General features: G+C 39.7%; 1 protein-coding gene across 1 annotated transcript in view; it reads left to right on the forward strand.

Moving 5' to 3' along the window:
* The window catches only part of LOC122844081 (CUB and sushi domain-containing protein 3-like), a 475440-nt gene that overhangs the window by 441159 nt on the left and 12043 nt on the right, over window positions 1-22238 (forward strand). Inside the window, exons 54-65 of the mRNA XM_044139260.1 lie at window positions 280-453; window positions 4829-5002; window positions 6232-6417; window positions 6501-6674; window positions 10177-10359; window positions 10464-10640; window positions 14184-14363; window positions 14500-14673; window positions 14784-14957; window positions 19769-19842; window positions 21255-21366; window positions 21464-21643. Coding sequence (XP_043995195.1) covers window positions 280-453; window positions 4829-5002; window positions 6232-6417; window positions 6501-6674; window positions 10177-10359; window positions 10464-10640; window positions 14184-14363; window positions 14500-14673; window positions 14784-14957; window positions 19769-19842; window positions 21255-21366; window positions 21464-21643 — 1962 coding nt within the window. The remainder of the gene's footprint in view (window positions 1-279; window positions 454-4828; window positions 5003-6231; window positions 6418-6500; window positions 6675-10176; window positions 10360-10463; window positions 10641-14183; window positions 14364-14499; window positions 14674-14783; window positions 14958-19768; window positions 19843-21254; window positions 21367-21463; window positions 21644-22238) is intronic.

Raw genomic sequence — 22238 nt, forward strand, 5'->3', positions numbered from 1 at the left:
TTACTAATCACTTAAATAGAAGCTTCTGCCAGCATGAAGTATAAAAGATCTCAGAAAACATCACATCCTGCCCCGTTAATTCAAAAACACATGTAAAGAATAGCAAAGTCACTGACATTCATCAGTGTGGAAGCAATTGCCAAGCTTTTTGTTGGGCTTTAGGATTCCAGTGATATGTTACTCAAAAATGAAGACAACATGGAAAAATGACTTAACTTTTCCTGAATTGACTGGCCTTCAAAATAACTGCTGTTTTTTTTTTTTTTTTTTTCTGTCTAGCTGGCCACTGTGGAATCCCAGAGGGAATTGTGAACGGCCAGGTCATCGGGGAAAACTTTGGGTACCGTGACACAGTTGTGTATCAGTGTCTGCCTGGCTACCGCCTCATCGGCTCATCGGTTCGAATCTGCCTCCAAGATAACCAGTGGTCCGGACAGCTGCCCATCTGCATACGTAAGGAATTTGCCTTCTGTTCTCACAACTCTGCTAACTGATAGAAGTGATTAGAAAAACCCTTGTAACAATACTCACCATACTGTTTAGTTGTCTGAGAAAAGCAGTTTACGTTTTGTTTTGTTGGCGCCTAGCTGTACAGAAAGATTCTCCTATGTTTTGTAGAAACAGGCAGCTTTGAGCCTGAAGAGTCCAGCTATTTGTTTAAAGTTTGATTACCTTCTTTCCCTCAAGGGCTCAAGCGTCAGTGCAAAACAACTTGGAAATCACTTCAGGGGCATACAAATGAAAAACACATTGAAAAACAACCTCGCATTGGAAAGATCTGCTGGGTGACAAACTGTTTTCAAGCTCCTTGAAATAAAATTGACTGACCAACAAATTAAGGCAAATTCATAAGCGTGAAACAAGTATACTCTGTCTTCAAATCTGTCTTAAAAACTGGTATAATGAGATAAAATCCAATCGCTATTGCGTTGAAGCTCAGCACGGTTTTTATCAATAACAAAGGAGGAGAGCAGCTCAATTTCAAATTTAACTGCCTTGAAAATAGAATAAAAACAGTGATGCTTATTGACGAAGACATGTTTTCCAAGCCGAGGTGAGAGAGAGTCAGTGAATACAGATAGCTAAATCAAAGTTTAGCCTTGAATGTGAGGCAATTGAGCACATCATTAAAACAAACATCTTTGTTCTGGTTCAGGGGTAACAAAATTCAGGGAAAACTGACTATAAAGTGTATATGTGCAGAGCCGCTACTTATTATTTTTTCTAATTACTGACTGTAAACTGTACAACAAAGTCACATATTAAAATGTTAATGTCACCATTTTCCCACTATTTGCTTTTCAGTTGTGTTCAAGGTTTTAGTTCGAGCACGTTTTATTTATTATAGTATTCAAAATTTGAAAATCAAAAAAATAATATTACACAGATATGGGGCAAGACCACTAAAGCACTAAGTTCATCTGCAGTTAGTTTTCTCACAACATCTAATTTTACCCTAAGAAATCACCTCAGGATGGTTATTAAGGGAAATCGTGGAGAGAGAATGTTTGATGAGCCCTTATTGATTAAATTAATTAATCAGGCATCAGCAGTTGTTTCAGACTGACCGGATATGCCATATTTTCCATCCAAATCAGCTGTAAACTGCAAGTGCACCAACGTTACCACCATAAGTTATGGTATTTTAATACAGTGTGCTTTCAATAATGAGGTTGGGAAGTAAAACTATTGATGAATGATGAATACATTGACAACTAGCACAGCTGTTGCGTGGTCAGCTTTTGAGGGGGGGGGGGGGGAAAGACAGTGGTGGATTGGCAGCCAGCGCTACTCGGGATTTACAGCCCCACACTAGAATCCTTAAAGAGCCAGAGGGACAAATCTGTCTTATTGGTCTGGGTTGAGAATATTATTGGGGCTTGAGGACACAACAGAAGGCTCTGATATGTCCGGGCTGCTGTGGAAAATTCTCTAAAATTGGTCACTTGCTGTGAGTGTCATGATTTTTTTTTAAGCCACACAGAGAGCACAGTGGAGGTGGTGATGATGAGGCCAATTATAGGGGCGAGCTTCCCTAAAGCGACAGGGCCGATTGTTGACTAAATTAGGAAGACAGAGTTGGAGTCCAAAAAGGAATAGCGGGGGCTGCTTTGTTTTAAATATGGCCAAGACACAGAATGAAATGTTTAATATAAAGACTCTAGTATAGTTTCATGAGCATGTATTTGCATTTTGTGTTTGCATGGCCTGGATGGCTTGTGCATCCCTTGGCATGTTGGGGAGTCTGTCTGAGCTGTAGCTGTTTTTATTGAGGTTATTCATGCAGGAGTTATTGAGGGAAATTATTTTACAGCCAAATTATACTGTAATTATGGAGATGAGAGGCTCTTGTTTAGAGATACAAACAGAGAATGATGATGAGACTATGAAATGTGTTTGAATGTGTGCGTGTGTGCAGCCACAGGCCCTGCTGGCAGTGTCAGATGGCTGCGTATCTGCAGCATGCAAAGTAACTTCTGATTCTCGCTGATCGAGTTTCTTTGCTTCTGCCTCTCTCTTGTGGCCTCTTGTCTTCATTTCCCTTCACTCTAAGATTTCCTTTCCCTCCTTTTTCTTCATCTCCTTATGTGTCCACTCTTCTTCTTTTCTTTTTTTTTTTTCTCTTTTCTGTTTTGCCACCCAGCAATCGTCTCTTTCCAGTTTGGGTGGGCTCCTCTTCTCCCAGATATATTTCAAACTGGGAAGTTGGAGAAGGGGATGAAAGAGAGAATCTGCCAATAACTATTGGATGTCTGTTTACACAATCACCACACAAACACCGAATAGTTTCAGCGAACAAAGTAACCAAGATTAATAATTACAAGGACCAATGACAAACAGAGGACACTGAGAGTGAATGCAGAATATGACTGAAAATTGGAACTATTATCATTTCTTGTAAGGATGTGAACAAAAGGCTTTAAAATCAAATAATAATATGGAGTCTTGGCAACTGCTTGCATCTAGCCTGTGTATGGTAGCGAGGTAAACCTCAAGCCTTGGAAACCAAATGTAGTTTTTTTTCAGCCACGTTCCACTGTTTTGCAAAAGGATTTACACCACTGTTTTTAGAATTACAGTTTATTTTACTCAGAATTTTTGTTGTCGAAATACAGAAAATGGAGAATAATTATGAAGCTGAATAAGAAATAAAAAATGGTTTTCAATATTTTTTCCAAGTAAAAGTCTGAAAACCCTTTTTCCATTTTTTCCCTAAATAAAATCCAATTCTGGAAGAAAATCTGCTAGTTGCTGTAAAAGGTTTGAGGCTTGGACAGAGGTTTATCTTGCCGCAGGCCACACCCTTAGAATACAGTAGGAGCATAATAAAATCAATTAGATAAATGTGTTAGAAGCACCTAAATCTATCTGAGAAAATTGATTTTCACAGACACTCTCCATGATTAAGCTTTAGCCATTTTACAAAGAAGAATGGGCAACAATTTCAGTAGGGAGACACATACTCTGAAAAGACTGCCAGTTGTAATTGCAGTGAAAGGTGATTCTAAAATGTTCTGAGTCTACAAGATCAATAAATATGCTTAACACATTTCAGATTTTTTTGTGAAAAAAAATTGAAGGTTTACACCCCTTTAACTGCCCCTCTATTTCACAATTATCCATCGTTTTGTGTTAGTCTGCTTCACAAAACCATGATGAAATACATAAATATTTGTGGTTTTAGTTTAAATCTAAAAAGTGTAAAGAGTACTCATTACTTTTGCAAGGCTTTGCAATTATACATTTATCGAAAAGCCGTTTACAGGCAATCTTCTGTTTTAGCATTAAAAAACAAATCCTAAAACTTATATTTTTGATATTTTTAGCAAATATTTATTGCTGTTCTAGCAATTTTTTGGGATAAGTATGTTGCATATACTTTTGTTGCGATAAACTAAAATAATCCAAGATCCGCCAGAATTATTTCTCTGCCTCAATTTGATATTTTATATCCAGACTTTTACAACCTCTGATGGGTTCTCTTTAATCCATGTGGTAAAATTAGGCTGTTCCTTTGTATTTCAAGATTTATAAACATATTCTTACAATTCAGTCAAAAACTGCTAGCTGTTTCTACATTTTTATTTAGCATTTTTTTGTGTGGGTTTTTACTTTCTTGTCTTCCTCTTTTTATTTATTTTTAATCTTTTTTGCTTGTCTTTTTTATTGTCAATTTTTCACTTTATGGACCAACATTTTTGATTGCCACTCTGATGCATGAGCTCATTGGAAAATGAAACTTTTCCTGGTCATAAAATCAAAATATGTGAATATGATATGTTATTTGTTTTTTTCTCAGTACCAGAGACAATAGTTTTTTTATCTGCTTGATTTAAATGTGAATTACTGTCAATTTTTAATGTATATGAGGCCTGTTTTACAAAGCTCCAATCACAATCTCTGTTGTCGTTGGGAATAGTTTGGGGACAAGACTGTCATTTCCCTCCCCCCCCTGTTTTACTAAATAAAACACCTCAATGAAAATCCTCAAGGAACAGTGATCCCATATTTTCTTTTTCCTATGGTCGCATTCCATTTCCTGAGGATGAATATTTCAGTGGTGCATGTTTCATCTTTTGCAATCTAAGCCTCACAGTTTAGTTTTGTCCTTATTCTAAAAGTTTCACTAGATACAAAGTTGGAAAATTGTTTCTAATTTATTTCGAAGTGATAAATTGTAGACTTATGTTGCTCAAAAGAGCAGAGCAGGTCTGGCAGCAAATAATCACAGGTCAAAATGGTGCATATTATAAAATGGAAGCTCCCAAGATATTTTTGGTCATTAGCCTGTATTCAGTTTCATGCATGTGAACATTTTCCCCCCTAGCGATCAGCTGTGGCCACCCAGGAAGTCCCATCTACGGCCGCACGGTGGGAAATGGCTTTAACCTCAACGATGTGGTCAGCTTCGTTTGCAACCGGGGATACGAAATGGAGGGGCCCGCACGTGCTCAGTGCCAGGCCAACAGGCAGTGGAGCCACCCGCCCCCAACGTGTAAAGGTGGGGAGAAAAGTTAAGTGTATTGACCCCTAACTTTCTTTTTGAGCTCATTCTTTCTTACCTTCACTGCATGTTCCTGCTGCTATGGACCCAATTCATCTCTCGGCCCCAATCCTTCCCTCAGACCATCACTCCTTTTTTTTTTCATTTCATCTTTTTTTTTTTTTTTGTCCCATCAGCTTTGTTCATAATAAACACATTTGCCACTATAAACTTCTGTATCAGAAGAAAAGTACATTCTCTCTAGAAATACGCTTTCTTTTAATCCTGTAAGCCGAAGATTTAATTCAGCTTTCCTTTTGGTACTATACAACATACAACTGTAATGATTTTTATTTTTAAACTTGGGGGCGGGGGGGTTGTTTGGATTTTGCCAAATTGACTCAGGCTCTAAACTACATTTCTGGAACGATACAGATTCATGTATCCTGAAATTGTATACACCCCTACCAATATTTGAATAAGCAGCTAACCAGGTGACAGTTTTAATGACACGCTTGAAAGGTTGGACAGGTTGCATGTTCCAACAGTGAACACGTTAAACTGTTTTCAGATCTGCTGGGTGAACTGCACCAACACCTGTGTGTGAGCAGCAAACACATCAGTTTAAGCGAACGTCACGTAATCTGCCAAATTGAGTGGTCATATTTCCAGCCAGGGTCTTGGCTATAAGAAGAGATTTTTAGTCAGGTTGCAATTTGAGAAGAGAAACATAAGTCTAAAGGTTGTGCATTCATATATTTGAGCCCGAATTAACATTTTTTTAAATCTTGTGTGAATTAGAAACAAAATCAAAAAGAATTGAAAAATGTGTAGCCAGGTTTTTGAGTTTCTGTTACATTGTATGTTAGCTAGTCATTCCATGATGAATCAGTATTAAATTTTTAGTGGTTGCCAAGGCTTAAACTTTTATGTTTTTGTTTTTTTGCTGCTAGCATTTATGAAAAATGCCATTGAAATTGTTGGATAAGAATACTAAGCAGCATAACTTTATTAAAACCTTGTGACTACCTGTCCTTCAAAACACAAGCTCTTTTCATTTTTTTGTCATATTTATTATGTCCCGCATTATTGCTCTGAAATTGTATTTTCTAAGCAAAAAAACAGTGAAGAATCCATTGGAGCCAAAAGAAATGACTCTCCCTGGTTCATGCCAAATAACACAGGTTTTCCTCCTGTCTGTCTTTTGTGTTTTTTGCATGTCCGTCTTTGTGTCTCTCGGTGTATAGTGGTCAACTGCTCCGATCCCGGCATCCCAGCCAACTCCATTCGGCAGAGTAAAATAGAACATGGCAACTTCACTTTCGGCACGGTGGTGTTCTATGACTGCAACCCTGGTTATTACCTGTTCGGATCACCGGTGCTGACCTGTCAACCCACCGGACAGTGGGACAAGCCTCTTCCCGAATGCATAGGTTTGTAGATAAAAGGGCTTCTGTCGTGCTGCGTGAGGTAAAAATGAGCTGATCTTTCAGTCCTGATCTGTCCTGATGTATAGTTGTAGACTGTGGCCATCCAGGCTCTCCACCCAACGGCATGCTGACTGGAGAGAAGTTCACGTTTGGTTCGACAGTCCGATATTCCTGTCTGGGTGGGAGGCAGCTAAAAGGAGAATCTTCTCGGATGTGTCAGCTCAATGGGATGTGGAGCTCCCCCATGCCCTTCTGCTCGGGTGAGCATTTTAAACTTCAGAATATACACGCGCCGACGTCCAACCCATACCAGGGATCCTGATAGATGGATAAAAGGTGTCTAAAACCTGTAGACTTGCCAGAGTGTAAAGTGGCATGCTTCACATCTTACAGATACACTTTCTTAAAGCCTTCGCACTCGGTTGGAGGGATAATAGGGGCCTGGATGAACATGCAGAGGAAAGGTAGCTGCATGAAAAGTGAATGTAGCAGTGCCTGTCTGGTGAAACATTGCTGGAGTGTAACCTTGCCTTACAATCGCTCAGTCCTGGACTTTAAAAATCGTTTTCTCTGCTAGTTTAAAATCAACACTTGCTGACCCGTTGTGTCATTTTCGAAAATCTAAGGGTGTTTATTTAACTGTGAACTGAGGGATACAGCCAGGTACAACTAGGCACCATCATAGTCCTCTAATATGCTACACAAAGGCATATTTTCTTCTCTCGGATTTCCTGTAAATTTCTGCCCTGACGCTTGTTAAACTAGATTGTCTTTGCGGACATAAATCTTCTTCACCTTTCATTACGTACACAAACACTCCAAGTTATATGGTTCACCATCAGCTCATGCTGCATATTGAAGGCATGAGATGAAGGCATGATTACGGCTCTCACAGACCGAAAAGCTCCCAGCTGCCGCTTACATAACAAGCATGGTGAGAAACATTCCAGACGACTTGACTAAGAATACATTGTTATTTACAGCAATTTCCCAAAGGTAACGTTGGGGTGAGGAAGGCTAATAGATTAGAAAAAAAAAAAATATTCATGCTTTCTACCTGACTGGTCTGTACCAGAACCCTGTAGAGATAAGAGTTCAATCTGGGATAACAATACAAGCTTTGTTATTACGTTCAATAAGAACTCACGAGCAATTTTAGTTTTTTTTTTTGTTTTTTTTTTTTTGCTTTTTCCTAAATCTTTTCCTGCTGTCCAAAAACACTAGGTCCAGATGTGAAAATCACACTGAGTTGGTAATTCTTTAGTTAGTGTTACAAAATGAAAGAAATCACACTGAGATTTGATTTGGTAGTTTGGGCGTAGAAACTTCTATGTTGAATATCAGAGATTGCAAGAACAATAAGCTTTCTCGAATTTGAATTAACACAAAAAAAGAAATGTCCTACAATCCTAGACCTGTCTATGTGTAAGGTAATAAATATAGTGACAGAAAGATTCAGTGCTTGTATAAATTATCATAGTTTTAGGTAATTTATTTTGAGGCTGGTCAGCATCACTACACCTCCAGACAACACATTTGCTATGTGTGCTGGGTTTTTTGCTGCACCATTGGTGTTACTGATTTATTTTAAGACATCCAAATAATTTTTTTTCTTCAGGTAGTATAAAAATAATGATGAAACCTGGATTATTCAGGTCAGATTACATGAAACTAAATGTAATGCATTCATTGGTGAACTTTAAAGCTGCTGAAAGGAGGATTTCATCACCTTTAAACAGAGTTAGGTTATCCGTTTTCTCACCTCTAGTCTATATGCCAAATTAACCTCATCAGCTACTGAGTGTAGCTTAACCTTTAAAGGACAGTGGAAATAATAAAATAAATGCCTTTCCCTGAAAAAGTTGAGGTCCTTCTTTAGTATGCACTAACTTCAAGCTTAGCACTGCCATTTAAAATAAAAGTTGAAAAAAAGAGAAGAGTAAACAAAAGAGTGATAAAGTCCTTCAGTCTGGTGCCCAAACATGTTGAGGCAAACTATGATGCTTATTTATGAACTTTGCAATATATGTAGGCTGCTCTCAAGAGTGATCACATAAAATGTATCACAATGCACATATCATAAAAAAATATGATATGCACAATTATTTTTGCCCTGCCAACAAATGGTTTGCCAGCATCATTTAGGTGATCTTACAGTTAACGTAGTTTTGTTTTTAGAACAGGACAGCTGGTGTTGCTTGGTCAATACGACTAATTTAGAAAAGCAAAACAAGTTCCTTAAAGGGAGCTGGAGCTTGCAATAATCATCTTTTCTTCTTCTTCATTTTTTTTTTTTTTTTGGATGTAAACATGCACTGTCATCTTCACTTTGAATCAAAAACTCTTTATAGGCAAAGATATTGCTGCCAGTGACATTGCACCCAAATCAACCACTGTGCCCGTATTTGGGTCGTACATATTATGACAGATTAACATAACGGTGAAACCAAAAGCTGTGAGTGACTACCTGCTGGCACATTATGCCGTACATTGGGTTAGGGTTAATTATAATTCCCAAGACAGACTATGAATATATTATTAAGAAAGCGAGCTGTCAAACCAGATGAAAATTGTCTGAAAGGTGGTTGTCAATGAACGTATAATAGTTAGAAAATGGCATATGGAAAAAAACAAAAACTTGGATACAGCATTTTAGAGTATAAAAGTACAAATGATAATGGGTAGATGTGAGCATCATCTGTTGGAAAGCAATTTGTAAACTGTAAAGATGAGCCAGAGCTGTTTCTTAGCACACAACTTGGCAAAGGATTGATTACAGACTGGCACTTTAAGCACTCTAGCCCAACATTTAAAGACACAAAACCTTAGCAAGCCTGGAAAAGTATTGATCACAACCACTTTAGAAGTATTATAAAATCTGGCTACTTGCCGTAGGATTAAGAAATTAGGTGCAGTTTGAAACCTTCCCACGTTTTGTAGGTTTGAGCATCTCAGGAGCAGTTTTACTTTAAAAGCTTTTACTTCATAATGTGTGTGAATGTGCCTTTTGTAAACTATTTTGCAAAAATCCTCTAGACTTACACAGTATGGTGTAAGCAGAACGACTGTGAGAGCTGCTTTAAAATAGAAGGCAGAGCTTTAAGAGCAGTCACAACAGAAGAATGACTAAAAAGTGATTTTTCTTGTGAAAAGTATTCTGTCTTGCCTGAAATGTATGTTCTGCAATTAACGAGAAGGGTTACTTCAAGACATAATTAGTCATTCAGAGCTAGCAGAAAAATAATCAGGTTGTGACATTAATCTTATGCTCAAGTAACCCAATGCAAATCTCATACCATTAGCAAAATGGGCAGTGTGGGCCAGCAATGTTTGAGAAGCAATATGTTAGTCTAGACTGCTGCACTGGTGTGAGAATGTGTGTTTTTTGTGTATAAAAGTGTGTGTGTGCACTCTCAGGAGCGTGCTGTGTATGTCAGACAGGGTTTTGCTGACCAGGCGGTTGTACAAGGGCAGAGTGAGGACCCACACACACACACACACTTATACAAGCTGCCACCCAGCTACCCATCAGTACACATAAACATACACGCATAGAATTTTAGAGCAGCATATGGTCTTGTCATGAACATAATGTCTTCAATCCGCTGCTATTTGTAAACAGGCATTTTACACTTGTTGACCATAAGGGTCGACATGTCATTTTTGGTTTTTTGTTGGTGTTTTTTTTTTTTACCGTCCCCCTTCTTATTTGTAACTTTCAAAAAAGTACTAAACACCATGGGATGAATTTTCTTTCTACAGGTGACATTACTGGTTCTTGCGGCGATCCTGGCATTCCCTCCCACGGCTCAAGGGAACAAACGGATTTCAGGATCCGTTCCAAGGTCTACTTCACCTGCTCAGAGGGCTACGAGCTCATTGGGTCTGCAGAGAGAATGTGCTTCCCCAACGGGACGTGGTCCGGCACTCAGCCCTTTTGTAAACGTAGGATGAATATGGATAATTCCTACCCAACGACTTTACTTCGGCCATTTTAGCACATATATTTTTCCCAATAATCACGAGATTCTCTGTCGTGTTTCGTACAGCTATTCAGTGTGGAAATCCCGGCACTCCAAGTAACGGCAGAGTATTTCGCCTTGATGGAACGACATTCTCCCACTCTGTCATCTACTCCTGCATGGATGGCTACCTGCTCACTGGTGCCACCACCAGGCTGTGCCAGGCCAACGGGACATGGTCAGGGGCACAGCCGAACTGCACTAGTGAGTTACCTGCTTTGCTTTGCCAAAGTTGCAATTTAGTATTGTCAATATTACAAAATGTTTTTGTACTCTTTTAAATTCTTTTGTATTTTGGCACACAGCTACAAACTCTATTAACTAAGATATTTTTTTTTTTTTTTGAAAGACCGACACACATTTCGAACATAGGACAAAAATGCTTCTGAATGAATACTTTGTAGAAGCACAGTTTTGCAAATCAAAAACAAATGAACTTTCATTTCCTTTATTAAACCTCGAGCAGTCCCAGAGGTGGTGAAGTGGACACCGTGTATGCTTTTACATATTTTTTTGTTTGTTTGTTTGTTTGTTTGTTTGTTTATCTGGGTTTTTTTGGGGGGGGGTTTTCCCCGCTAAGGGGTCTTTTTGTGGGCTTATTCGAAAGTAGGCTGACAGGAAAATGGGGAAGGAGAGGGAGGAAGACATGTGGCAAACGTCGGCCGGGTCCAGGAATTGAACCCGCGACCGCCACGTCGAGGACTGAAGGCCTCCAAATGTGGGTCGCACTATCCCCCACGCCACCACAGCACGCTTCATCTTGTTTTTTTTTAATGGTTTTGGGAACTGATGGAACACTCCCGTTGCTTCTCCTTTGTTCAATCTTGGCATCTGCCTTCCTCTTTCTGAGCGTCAAGTTAGGACTGCGGGATGGTTAAGGGAAGAAACCATCCCGCAGTGATGGCCTCATGTAAAAAGTAATTACCCTCTTTGTTGAATCATGAATTAGCTATGATCAAAGTACATTTTTAAAAAGCTGACCTCAATTTCACAAGTCAATCCCATGCCTGATTATTACCTGACCTGCAGATATGATAAATAATTTAAATGGAGCCTCTCTGATGGTTAAAAGTCATTTACCTCTGTCAGTCTGCAGAGGTTACAACGCAATTCCTAAGAGTTTGGGAAGCCTCAAAACTAAAGTCAGAGCCAAAATCCACAACTGGAACAAACGTGCAGCAGGGATGAACCGTCTCAAAATCTTATTGTTAAGGTCAGTGATTCAACAATGAGTAAGAGAGACTGGGCAAAACATCATCCAAAGAGTTCCATAGTCAAAAGCACAGCTGACTACAAATGATACAAAGACTCTTCTTACATTTCCTAAAAAAAACTTCTTGATGAGGCCCAAAACTATTGAGAAAATATTCTGTGAACTGTAGAGAAAAAGAGAAGCATTTTGGAAGGTGTGCATCCCATTACGTCTGAACTAAAACTAGCAGTGCAGAAATAGACCAGAAATTAATTATAGTGATTCAAAGAGCCCTGACACACAATACCATCTATAAATTTAATAGCACAACAAAACATTTGATCTTTATGACACTTAAATCCAATTTGCATAATAATTTGGAATACAGTGTAGTTATTAGCAGATGAGTAAACTTCTGTAAAATATGATTCTATTCCTTTTTTCAGTTTCAAGTAATTAACAGCAGTGTCACAATTGGAACAATTTGCATTTGTTTGCAATTCAGCTGTGAACATTCAGACGAGATGACCATGAAGTTAGAAATTTCATTTAGAAATTCAGCTTTAGAGAACATCAAGAAAGTTAAGGACAAATAGTGAGGAGAAAGACAAAGAGAGAAGTAGTTTTATTTCTGGTATTACCTGGAACAAATCTGTGTGTGGATTCTGAGTTGAAAGCAGCAGCGGCGCTGATCAATACATTTATGATGTAACTGAAAAAGATTTTAATCAAAATACCAAAATGTCAAGTGCTACTTTCAGTTACCGCTATATGAGCTGGCATCTCCCCTCAAGGTTCCAAACATTAATCAGAGCCTCTTCACAAACATGAAAGTCATCCAAAGACCTAGACAGACGTTTTGAAAAAAGAAGCATTTTACATTTTTTACTAGCAGTAAAAAAAATGATCATGAGAGTCATTTCTACTAAAAGTAAAACATGTAGATGGCTAGCAAAAGAATCTGATCTGCTGGCCGTTTTAGCATAGCCTCAGCTGTATGTAAAACAGTTAGCAGCTGATTATGCAGTCTAAAATATAATTTGTGCAATACAGTTAGCTGCAATTAAGCCTTTAACAATTTCCAAACTGCTTACGTGGATCACTCTCCGAGTTGTTCTCCACAGTCTTTTGTGACACTGCCCAGTTTGAAATTACTCTGCAACACCATAAGGTCTGAATAATGAAATAAAGCTCAAATATTTATACTCCTGCTTCTCGTTTTATCGCATGGCATGAATAACCTTGATTGTTGTTTACTTTGGCTAATTTGCTTTTTGAACCCAGAGGGAATACTCCAACAGAGTAAATAACCATAAAATATAAAAGTCTCTTCCTGTGTGAAATATGACCAAAGCCTTACTTGAGCGAGTGTTAATCAGAGCACCACGTTTCTGGTGTGCTCGCTTGCATGGCATTCAAATATATATGCAATAAATGGACCCAACACACACTCGTAGTGGAGTTTGCAGATGTTAATTGTGTCTGAAAAAGGACTTTTTTTCCGAGGGACATCTGGTATGATCTTTATGGTTCCCCATTTCTACTGACATTTCTGACTTTTAATGCATTTATGTAAAGAAATAAGCCATGAAAGATCCAGCGGGGCGGGATAAAAGGACAAAGACACAGAAGTGCTGAGACGCCTAAATCTAGAATCGGGGCTTCCTGGAAGTAGAGACAGTTTATAAGAATGTCTTTCTTAAAGGGAAAATGGCTGGCTTTTACAGTAGATTACACCGCATCTATTAAGAGGCATGACAGAATGTGGGGTGGGTTTAAAAGCAGTAAAACTGCCTATTAGACTATGAAGGACAGTGGCCTAAAAGTACTGTCTGGGGAATTCTAATACTCCTTAAAACCATCCCAGGACAACCACAGCCATCATTTCCCAGATCCCTTTATGAGCTGCACATTTAGATAATATGCAGCCCATAAAGGGATATGAAATGTATTATTAAAATGTATTTAGTGGAAAAACTAATAGTCACAAAGTGAATCACATTTTAAAGTGATTTTGTCCAACAAACTTGCTTGGATTTTCCTGGTTTCATATTTATAATGAGGTTGTTGCTATTTGCTCACATTAGAAAATAATTCTTCGTTATCAATGCAAATAGTATTATAAATGCTATAACACAACTATGTTGACTTATCCCACAAGAAATGTTCCAATTGTTTACACATTCTGTGTTTTTTATGTTTTACATTTTGTTATTATTGTCTGTCTGTGTTGTCTACTATGACGTGTGCTGCTGCCTTTCTTGGCCTGGTTACCTTTATGAAAGAGGTCGTAATGTCCGTGGGTTTTTTATCTGGTTAAATTGAAAAAGAAAAAAAAAAGTGCAGATTTAGTTTTGCTGGCGTAACTCAAAACGCTTTTCTCACTTGCTTAAAAGCAGTGGTTCCATTCCAATTTATGTTTCTTTCATGCTTTGAAGATTTTGAGGATTTTTGGTTGTTAGGCATGAAAGTATCTCTTTCTGTGACTCGCTCAGAGGTAAACTTCAACGTGTCATTGTGTTTTATGTCAACGCCATGTTTGCCCTCTCCCACAGTGATAAACTGCGGGGATCCTGGCATCCCAGCGAACGGCCTGCGCTACGGTGAGGATTTCACTGTCGGACAGAACGTTTCCTTTCAGTGCCAGCCAGGTTATAGGATGGAGGAGGACGGGTCGCCTATGAGGATGTGCACCCAGAATGGGACATGGGGTGGAAACATGCCCATATGTACAGGTAAGCCTTTTAAGCCAAAAACCTTAAAAAAAAAAATCTCAAAAGGCTTTTTAGCAATAAATAAATTATATCTCTTTATGCGGCTTCAGTGAAATGTCTCAGCTTGATGGTCTTTACTGATCTTTTTATTCCCCAGCGGTGACCTGCCCGACCCCCCCTGCCATCAGCAACGGCGTCCTGCAGGGCAGTGACTTTGAATGGGGCAGCAGTGTGAGCTACAGTTGCTCACCAGGGTACGAACTCTCATTCCCGGCCATCCTGACCTGCGTGTCCAATGGCACCTGGAGCGGCATGCTTCCGCAGTGCCTACGTAAGAATTACATCTCATTCATGCACTTTGCTGGCAATTTTCAAGCACCGGTCTTTTGAGTTCCTGACACCAATACTATGAAATTTGTACGTGCGTCTTTGCATCTGCAGCCAAGTTCTGTGGCGACCCAGGCACACCAGTCGGTGGTTTCAGAGAGGGTCGGAGTTTCATTTATCAGTCCGAAGTGTCCTTCAGCTGTTCTCCGCCTTTGATACTGGTCGGCACAGCAACCAGACTTTGTGAGAATGACGGCACCTGGAGTGGAACTCAACCACGCTGCATCGGTAATTTGCACAACTGGGTCACCAAGCAACCGTAAAATCAGCGCAAGTCTTGTTCAAACTTTAAGTCAAAACAGTTATTTTCAGTTATTATCAGTTATACTTGATCTTGAAGGAAAAATTAAGAAAAAATATGTTAATTTTCCTGACACTTTACTCACCTGTGCAAATATTTTTGTTTATCTCTTTGACCATCCATCCATCCATTTTCTGTACACCCTTGTCCCTTAGTGGGGTCGGGAGCTGTTGGTTATCTCCAGCTAACGTTCTGGGCGAGAGGCAGAGTACACGGGTTCACCCTGGACAGGTCGTCAGTCTGTCGCAGGACAACACAGAGACATACAGGACACACAACCATTCACACACACACACTCACACCTAGGGAGAATTTAGAGAAACCAATTAACCTGACAGTCATGTTTTTGGACTGTGGGAAGAAGCCAGAGTACCCTGAGAGAACCCACCATGCACAGGGAGAACATGCAAACTCCATGCAGAAAGACCCCGGGCTGGGAATCGAACCCAGGACCTTCTTTCTGCAAGGCAACAGCTCTACCAACTGCGCCACTGTGCAGCCTATCTCTTTGACCATTTAGTGTAAACTCCATCAATCTATATTGAAATAATTAGTATTTTAGGTCTAAATGTTTTTGAGTCTGGTCATTCCGAAACAACGCACAACTTTTACAGCAATTAATGTACAAGTAATTAAGAAGCCAAGCAAAAGATACTTTTATAATGGTAATAATATGTCTAAACAGTTCTGTATTGCATTAATGTTTACTTGAGAGACACCAGCAATGTGTCTCTCAAGCCTGTGCAATCTTAGCTTGAACTCAGGCTGGACTGGAGCTGGTAGTTATCCAGAGTTTGTGACGAGTGAGGATTGGTGACGGTATCGGCTGAATTCTTCCTACTATTTTCACCTGGTGTGCGTTTCACTTTTCAGTCAGCTGCCAATACAATAGATAGGTGAAAGACGTAGTAGGAATATAAAAAGAGACACAGCGATCATTATGATGGAGCAGAAAGCCTCATCTGGTACTCACAGGCTGTTCTAATTACGAGAAGATGATTCATCCAGAACCTCCTGCAGTGTAATACATAGTGCATTCATGTGTAAAAACAAGAAACACTGCTCCATGTCAACACAGGTTATAAATAGGAAAACATTTTAAAATCGTCAGATCCTTGAAGTTACCGTTTTTTATTTTAAGAATAAAACAGCAAAGTGCTTGTAAAAGTTTGAACTCATTGTGGAATTTTTGTAGAACGTCAAAATTGGTTGCACGTTTTGATATATGCATACTCCACATCTAATATAACCATCTATCCCAAATGGTTACTCTCATCTGAAAGGAAATTAGTCATGATAGGAACAAAGCAGGAAGCGCAAAGACCAAGTCCAATTATAAACTCGAAGTTGCTGAAAAATCAGTAAGTTTGACATCGACACAGACTCAGTGGGGGCCAACCAAGACCGAACCCCCTGCTAAAAAAATCAACACCTTCAAGTGGGAATCAAATTTGCAGCTGCCCATTTGGACAAGCCGAGGGCCTTTTTGGAGAAAATGTTTCATGATCAGACGAGACAAAGATTGAACTGTTTGGCCACTCTGCCAGGAAGAACACGTCTAGTAGTCAAGATGAGACCTAAGAACACTACACTATCTAGCGAGCGTGATGGTAGCAGCCTGCTGCGCTCTGGTTCACTGCCAGAGGTATTGGTACATTGCAGAGGGGAAGAAACCTCAGATCAGCAGCCAGGCGGTTGAAAATTGGACGTGACAGAATGGTACAACAGGATAACGAACCCAACTTTTGCATCCATCTGGGGTTGATGGGAAATTCACAGTATAATTCAGGCAATGCTGAAAAACAACACTTTAAATAAATTACATTAATGTCCATGTTGAGTGCATGTAAACCTCTGAACAGAACAGACAGCATTTCTATCAATTCTTCTAAGTAAATTTCCAACTCTTTATATTAAAACAAACATTGTATTAGTATAATGTTTTTTGGTTTTTCTTATGTTTCCATTTATTGATTTGTGACTCACGTTATTGCTCTTCAAGACTTTGTGAGTCATTCGTCATCATTCGTTCATCTCTGTTCGAGCTGGAGCCCAGCAGAGCTTCCTCAGGCAGGGGGGGTCCTCCCCACTTCAAAGTCTGGGATCAAATTAAAAGGCGCCACACTTCAGAGACAGATTTCCAGAGAGGTTGTTCTTGCAGAGTAAATATCTTGCTTTAAATAAGATATCACAGCGCAGTAATACGGACGAGTGTTTAATGCCGTCCCTTTGCTGTACGTGTGCTTGCCTATTGTTTATACCACGGCACGCTCACACAAAATGATTTCAGACTTCTGTGGCTGAACAGCCTCGCTTTGTTGTTATTTTTTCTGCTAATTTTCAGTCTGTTCACTCCCCTGTCGGTGTGGAACCTATCAGACACACGTCGTTTGTGCCACCAGTTAATTAGCGCCAGTGCCTAATTATCACCATTACGCACCCATTATTACACAGGCAACAGCCACGGTTTAGTCTATACGTGGGTCTGTTTTCACTGAGCAATTTCCTGCTCCGTGAAAGTAAAAGTTTTATTGAAATCATAACGAATAGCGAGTGGAAGCTCATCTCAGAGATTCCTGCTAATGAAAAGGCAACCTTCAGCAGGAGCCTTGACGGATCCCTTCAAAGAGAGATCAAGTATAATTTTTTTTTTAGATTGGCAACTTTTCTTGATAAAATTGCATTTTTAATTTTTTTTTTTTTATGTACTGGTACTAGGATCAATATTTTTGTTAGGCAGTAAAACTTTTTAAAGCCTTGTGAATGCGTAATCACAGCCATTTCATGTATGCATCTTTAGCTCGTAAATTGGCTGCCCTCTTTTCCAGCTGCACCGCGACTCACTAAAAGCACTCCAGCGGACTGTTTCACAAAGGTCATTTGCGAGTGTGCAGATTGAATATTATGGCCGCATGCTATTTCACTAGCCATTGTCACTAACAAATTGCACATCTGTATGCTCTTGACTGAGCCGATTAGCACTTGATCTTCTGAATGAAATGTATCAAAACCGGTTTGTGTGGGGAGTGGGGAAAAAACCCGACCTATATGTTGATTTGATGACAACACATGAAAATAGGCTGTCATCTACAGTCAGGTCCTTTTGCTGCATTGAATGTGTACATCTGTGCTTTTTTTTTTCCCACTTATTTTCAATCTAGTTCTTGTACCCACGCATATGACAAAACAAAAAAAAAAAAGGAAATGTACAGGGTTCCAAAGCATGCTGGGAAATGGATGAGAATTGGATTAAAGTATTTCTGAAATCTGAGGGTTTTTTTGGAAAAAGAAAATTTGCATGCTTTACTTTTTCTTATAACCACGTTCCTATGGAATCTGGATGGTGAACAAACAGAATGGGACAAGGAATAAAGGAGTGTTTCAAGACTTTTCCAGCATGCTTTGTAATGTCATATGCAGCACAAAGAACTCAAGGCTTTGCAGCTGAGAATAGTTTAAGGGATGTTTTTAGTTCATTTCAGCAGGGATGTAGGAGTTCCCTTTTAAAGAAACCACACCAAAAGTGTTTGCTTACAAGTGAGGCAACGGCGGTACAGGCTGTGACTTTGAGATTTGAGTAAAACACTAACACACATCCAGCTGCCGCTGACCACGGATTAGAAGTAGAAGACAACAGCAGATATACTGAGCATGTTTCCAATGTATTTTATTTTTACGACGGACCACCTCACAGACACACATCCGATTCAAAGCAAGCGAGTATAAAGATGAGTTGTGATCAGTTAAAGGATTTTGTTGCAGGAACAAACTTCTGACTTCCCTCATAGCCACTGATAAGATGTGCGGCACATCTACCACTTTTACAGCTGCAGTAAAGTCTAATGTTGCCTGTGAAATTGATGATCTAAAAATAGGAGGCTGCCTGTGAAGTGCAGATGTAAGGACTCAATCTTTGACGTCTGGGAAAAGACGAAACCTTTCGGCTTACGTAATTAGTTTACAAGTTTGACACTGTTGCTCATTCGTGAGCAAGCACACGCAAATACAGCGTGATTCCCTCTGCTGCTGCTGCTACTGCTGCTGCTTTTTTTTTTTTTCCCTGATGGAAATGTGTTCAAAAAGGAGTGCTGAGTGTTAGGCGCATGTGTGCAGGGGTGATTTATTAGTGTGTGATTGCAGCTGTATGTTAGAGTGTGATGTGTATTACGATGTGACTGAACCAGAATGAGTTTTGAGGCAAAGCAGCCTGCTCTTTAAATAAGACAGACGAGGCAATGGGGGTTTGGGGGGAGGGCAGAGACGGAGATAGTGGCATAGAAACAGGAAAAGAGCGGTTACAAAGAAGAGAGAGAAGGAGGGCAAAAAAAAAAAACAGTGAGGAAGAAGGAGAGCAGATAGAGAAGTACAGGAAGACGAAGGCTGAGAGTGAATCTGTCATTTTGGAAGCTGTATTGAATCGAGCTCTGCGTCAGGATGTGCTCTACATGCTGATGACCCTGCCACATACACACACACACACACACACACACACACACGCCTGCGCGCGCTCTGTCACAGGCAGAAACTCTTAAGACAAGGCCTCCCTTCGTTTTCTCATGATGCACTACTGCCCCCTGCTGGTCCGACGGCGCTAACAGCTGCCTGTTACCATGACAACAGGGGAGAGAAATGGAGAGTTTTAAGGAGAGGATTTAAAAATGTTGCAGTTAATTTATCTTTCTCCTGGATTTGTTCTTTTCTGTGTGTGTCTGCTCACACTGTACACTTTCCTTTGCAGAACCAACTAAAACCAGCTGTGATAACCCAGGAACGCCTCGCTACGGCTCCCTGAACCGGACCTTTGGTTTTAAGGTAAAATATCTGCCCAGACAAGCCAACTCCAAATTCACCTCCATGCCCAACTTGTTGATTTAATATGTGAATAGTGGCAGTTTTATTTTCTGATTTGCATGTCAAATGTAGTTTTTGTATGTTTTATTAGTGGTAACAAATTGCAAAATTAAAGTTAAAAAAAATAATAATAATAATATTTAATGTGTATAAATTCTCAGTTTGGATTGGCCAAAATGATGTGGAAAAGGAATTTGTCATGGAATGTTATGTGATGTGTTGTAGACCAGCACAAGTTAGTGCATAATTTATGAAGTGTAAGGAAAAGTTAAACCGCTTTTGCAGTTTTAGCGTCAAGATTTTTGGCGCAGGTCTAACAGCTTTGAGACTGACATTTTTTCCATTTTTCTTTGCGAAATAAATCCAAGCACAGAATGGAAGGAGAACATCTTTAGACATCAATGTTCACCAATTCAATAGGTGTGCGGTTTTTTATTTCACTTGGACTTTGACTGGGCAGCTCTAACACATGACTGTTCTGTTTAGGATTCTTGTCCGCTTGCAAAGAGAAGCTACATCCCAGTCTCCGGTCTTCCTTCCAGAAATGATCTATACTTAAAAAAAAAAAGAAGCTATAACCAGTTTTTCTGTCCCTACTGAAGAAAAACATCCTTAAATCACGATGCTGCCACCACTATGTTTCCCAGTGGGGGTGGTGTGTTCAGAATAGAAATGCCCACAATGGGGAAATTCAAGATAGAGAACTGCTGGAACGTGCTGCCTTCTCACTTAGCGCCGGAAGCATGCTTCAGACGGATAACGAATTGTGCTAGTTTTTCTTTACCTCCTTTCACATTTTGGCTGCATACAGTACATTACTTGGGGCAAAGTGCAGAGCAGGACATCTATAAATTTTGTCGAACAGTGTTCTGTTGTGTTCTTTGGTTAATTAGGGAGTTGCCATGAACAAACGGCATCATGAAGATGCCGTTTGTTCACCAACAAACCTCTGAGGTCTTCACAGAACAGCTGCATTTATCCTAAGATTAAATGGCACGCAGATTAAATATTAATCAGATCGCTCGTTTCAAATTTGTATTTGTTGCTCGTGTTTTAAAACCACATGTTATTTTCATTCAGCTTTACTTTTTTAGTGCAGCGCTACTTTGTGTTGTGTCATCCACATAAAATCCCAGTAAAATACATCGAAGTTTGAGGTTGTAAAGTGAAACATGTGAAAACGGGAAAGCAGACTTTTACAAGGCACTTAAAGAAGTACTTACCAGCATAACTCAGTCTGTCCCTCCTTAAATAAACTAGAGACATTGCTCATAGTGTCAGCTCTCCTATGGGTACCTTCACACTGCAGCCAAACAAACCGCTGCTCGTATTTTGTTGTTTTTATGGTTTGCTGTCTGTCTTTTCGTGCTCAGGTGGGGAGCGTGGTGTCATTTCAGTGCCAGTCGGGTCATTTGCTTCAGGGATCGTCATCCAGAACCTGCCAACCCGATCTGACATGGACTGGGACACAACCCGAATGCATACGTAAAGAAACACATACTTTGGCTCTTTATCTGTCCACTCTAAGCCTTTACAGATCCTCATTGAAGAGAAAAAAAAATATCATTTTTTGTACATGCAGCCCATGCCTGTAAGCAGCCGGAGAGCCCGCTCCATGTGGACGTGGTGGGGATGGATCTTCCCGGATTTGGCTACACCTTGGTGTACAGCTGTCAGCGCGGATACTTCCTGGCGGGCGGCTCTGAGCACCGAGTCTGCAAGAGCGATGGCACTTGGACGGGAAAGATGCCAATATGTAGAGGTGTGTGATTCACTTCTCTGCCTCTCAGTGGCCCTATCAGCATTAAATGCATTTACTTTATTGTCCTATGCTGAGCTGATTCTCTTGAGTAAAGACAGAGGAGCACTTGAATGTGTCTAGCTCAAGGACCCCCTGTATCAACCATCTGGAGTCGGGTGATATTTACTGGTGGGGTGGACAGATGGTGTATGGGATAGAGGGTAAAGGATTTAATATAAAATCCTTATACATATATATATATATATATATATATATATATAAAACATTTGTGTTGTTTTGTCCCTTTGCAAGGTCGGCAGGTTGTATGTTTTTACACACAGTAAAAAATGACTCTGGAAATCTGAGTCTGGGAAAAGTACTGAACATAGCAAAGTTGAAGGTAACAGTGTAATGCTTAACTTTTCGTTTGGGGCCTTTTAAATTTCAAAATTTCAGATATTTTGTGGATGAATAACCTATCAAAACAAACATTCTGTGCTTAATTTTTAACTGACAACAGTAGCCTTTTCAAACGCATCTACAACCAGTCAAGAAATGAACATAAAGCGAAATGACTACAAGCTCCTGAAAAAGCTGCATTTTTCTTATTCTTTTT

The sequence above is a fragment of the Gambusia affinis genome, linkage group LG14 (genome assembly GCF_019740435.1).
Source record: "Gambusia affinis linkage group LG14, SWU_Gaff_1.0, whole genome shotgun sequence".
In the NCBI taxonomy this organism is placed as follows: domain Eukaryota; kingdom Metazoa; phylum Chordata; class Actinopteri; order Cyprinodontiformes; family Poeciliidae; genus Gambusia; species Gambusia affinis.